The sequence below is a fragment of the Manacus vitellinus genome, unplaced genomic scaffold (genome assembly GCF_001715985.3).
Source record: "Manacus vitellinus isolate BGI_N305 unplaced genomic scaffold, ASM171598v3 scaffold_3_pilon, whole genome shotgun sequence".
NCBI lineage: Eukaryota > Metazoa > Chordata > Aves > Passeriformes > Pipridae > Manacus > Manacus vitellinus.
In genome coordinates this window covers 11,375,732-11,378,278 of record NW_021940535.1, presented here as the reverse complement: position 1 = coordinate 11,378,278, position 2,547 = coordinate 11,375,732, and the positions used below count along the sequence as shown (strand labels likewise).

Genomic DNA, 2,547 nt, shown 5'->3' with positions numbered 1-2,547 from the left:
CACCACATTACTGATTTTTGCCTGTTTTTTAATTAATTTTATGCCAAAATCTAAACACAGCTATGTGAGTTTCCTTCCTGTTCTGGATCTCTGATTAATATCCTGTAGATCTGTGAGCAGCTACTGGGGCATCACACTGTTGCATTTTGCTGTTATCAAATGCAAGGATTTGTGTGGTTTCTAAGTTATCACAGACTGATTGTGTTTCTACACAGTCTCTGTTTTTACTTTCTTTCATTTTGCCATATAAATCTCCAGTGAATGACAACTGAGTCTTGGGGTTAAGTACTTTTGGAAGAACATTAACTTTAAAATAAATACTTTTAAAAAAGATACTTCAAATTTATTCACACATGCTGCAAAATAAGCTTTTTAAAACAGTTTTATTAAAAAATATTTAAAACTTTTTTATGTTAATAAAAGTACAGAATTTCTATCCTGAATTACAGTAATTCAAAATGCCTATATATATGCCTATGTATAGGCATATACGCCAACCTAAGAAAAAATGCATCTGCAACACAATATAATGGCTTTGCATGTTTGTGCACATAAAGAATATATTTTGTGTCCTTTTTCTTAATGTCAGAGGGTGTATCCTCCCCCTCAGATGAAACATTTAACAGTAGCAAGTACTGTTAATGGCTCCCTAAGAGTCATGAGTGAACAAGTCCTGCACAGATCAACTGTAGAATAAAAAGATATGGTAATAACCATCCTTCTTGAATAAATGAATTTATTTTCTGAGTGTATGTGCTGATGACAAGCTGCTGTCTCGCCTCTGCCCATCCATCCAGGCCAATGTCTTGATGCTGGTGAAAGAGAAGCCACCTGGCGCGGTGCCCTGCAGAGAGCTGAGGCTGCTCTTACAGCTGAGCAGTGATTTGTAATCGCAGCAGAGAGAACTTGCATGTCCCTCTCCTGCGTTTCACATTTAGGACACCTTCTGTCATAGTATTCAGAAAATCTAGAGGCAGAAATAAAGCCGAAGTAAGTAATTACACAGCACTAGCTTATTGTTAAATGCATCTGCATTTGCTTAGCTTTTCAAAGTTCCTGCTTTTGTCAGTTGCTTGCTGGTGAGTTCAGTGGCTGGTCTGAAACACGTTACAGAGCATCTTGATCCCCCGTAGACTGCGTGTGGAATGAACTTGTAGATTCAGTGTGGTAAGTGATGTGAACTCCACACCACTTGCAAACATACCCAGGTAAATGCCAGTTCTTAAAGAGCATCTTCAGATACTTCTTAAATTTTTCCCCCATGAAGAAGTAGATGACTGGATTGAGGCCACAGTGAAAAAGGCCAAGGATTTCTGTTACCTGGAAAGCATAGTCCAGATTCGTGCTCACTTGACAGTCTCTAATGACTCCCGTAGTTTCCAGCAGTTGTAAAAAAATAACGATGTTGTAAGGGGTCCAAAAACAGAAAAACACAATCATGACAGCAAAGATCATCTTCACAGCCTTATTCTTTTTCTCATTTCTACAGTGAACTAATGTTTTAATGATCATGGAGTAGCAAAATGTCATAACTACAAAAGGGATTAGGAGCCCTAAAATGTTGATTTCCAAAGTGGAAAAAAGTTTCCATGTTGTGAAATTGCCTGGATATCTCGGCTTGCAGGTAGTATAATTATGTTCATTAAAAGACTCTCTAAATACAAGCTCAGGAACAGAGGCCAAAAAAGCTACGAGCCATATGACAAGGCTAGTAATCAAGCCATGGAAGGCAGTCCTTGCTTTCAAGGAAAACACTGCACGAACAATTGCCAGGTATCTGTCTATGCTCATAAGCATAATAAAAAATATACCGCTGTAAAACCCGACCAGGTAGATCCACGAAATGATTTTACACCAGGGAGTTCCAAAAACCCATTGGTCTAGCATGAAATAAGACCAGAACGGCAAGGATAAAACAAAGAGCAAATCTGAGATGGCGAGGTTTAGCAGGTACACATCAGTCATGCTCTTCAGCCTCTTGTATTTGAAGAGGACCACAATGACCAGAATGTTTCCAGTGAGCCCGACCAGGAATACTAGGCTATACAGAACCGGTAGGAAGGAGGCTGAAAACCTCCTGACGCTTTCCTTACTGCATGGCTTTGGAGCATCGTTATAGTTATCATAATATTCGTAGAAGGTTGAGAGGTCAGGGGACTCTGTACTTGCAGAACTCATGCTTTTTCCCCAGTTCCTGAGAAGGAAAGAATATGAAAATGTCAGTGACTTTCAGTGCGTCAAGACTGTATGGTTACTCCGCAGCCCTGAATCATGAGCAGTGACTGACTTACAGTTCCCATGCATGTCTCATTACAGGCATTATGTAAGCATTATGGGATGCATGTGCATGCTTGCAGAATGTACTGTCCTCAACATGCATGTGCTTAGTCCTTGCGGCACTGTGCAACTTGGGTGTCAAGCACACAACGCGACACTGGATGAGAGGAAAGCAAATGGGAAGGAAAGACCACAGATATCAAATCAGAGAGGGTTTAAGTCCTATGTGGAGTAAAGTAAAAAGCAAAGCCACTGTCTATAGCGGTTCGG

The 2,547-nt window shown here is 40.1% G+C and overlaps 1 protein-coding gene across 1 annotated transcript; it reads right to left on the bottom strand.

The window, feature by feature from the left end:
- Positions 1-529: 529 nt before the first annotated feature.
- On the bottom strand, positions 530-2,178 carry LOC103762869 (C-C chemokine receptor type 4). Its single transcript, XM_008929558.2, has one exon. It carries the CDS (start codon positions 2,176-2,178, stop codon positions 1,108-1,110), a length of 1,071 nt encoding a protein of 356 aa, XP_008927806.1. The 3' UTR covers positions 530-1,107.
- Positions 2,179-2,547: the final 369 nt, after the last annotated feature.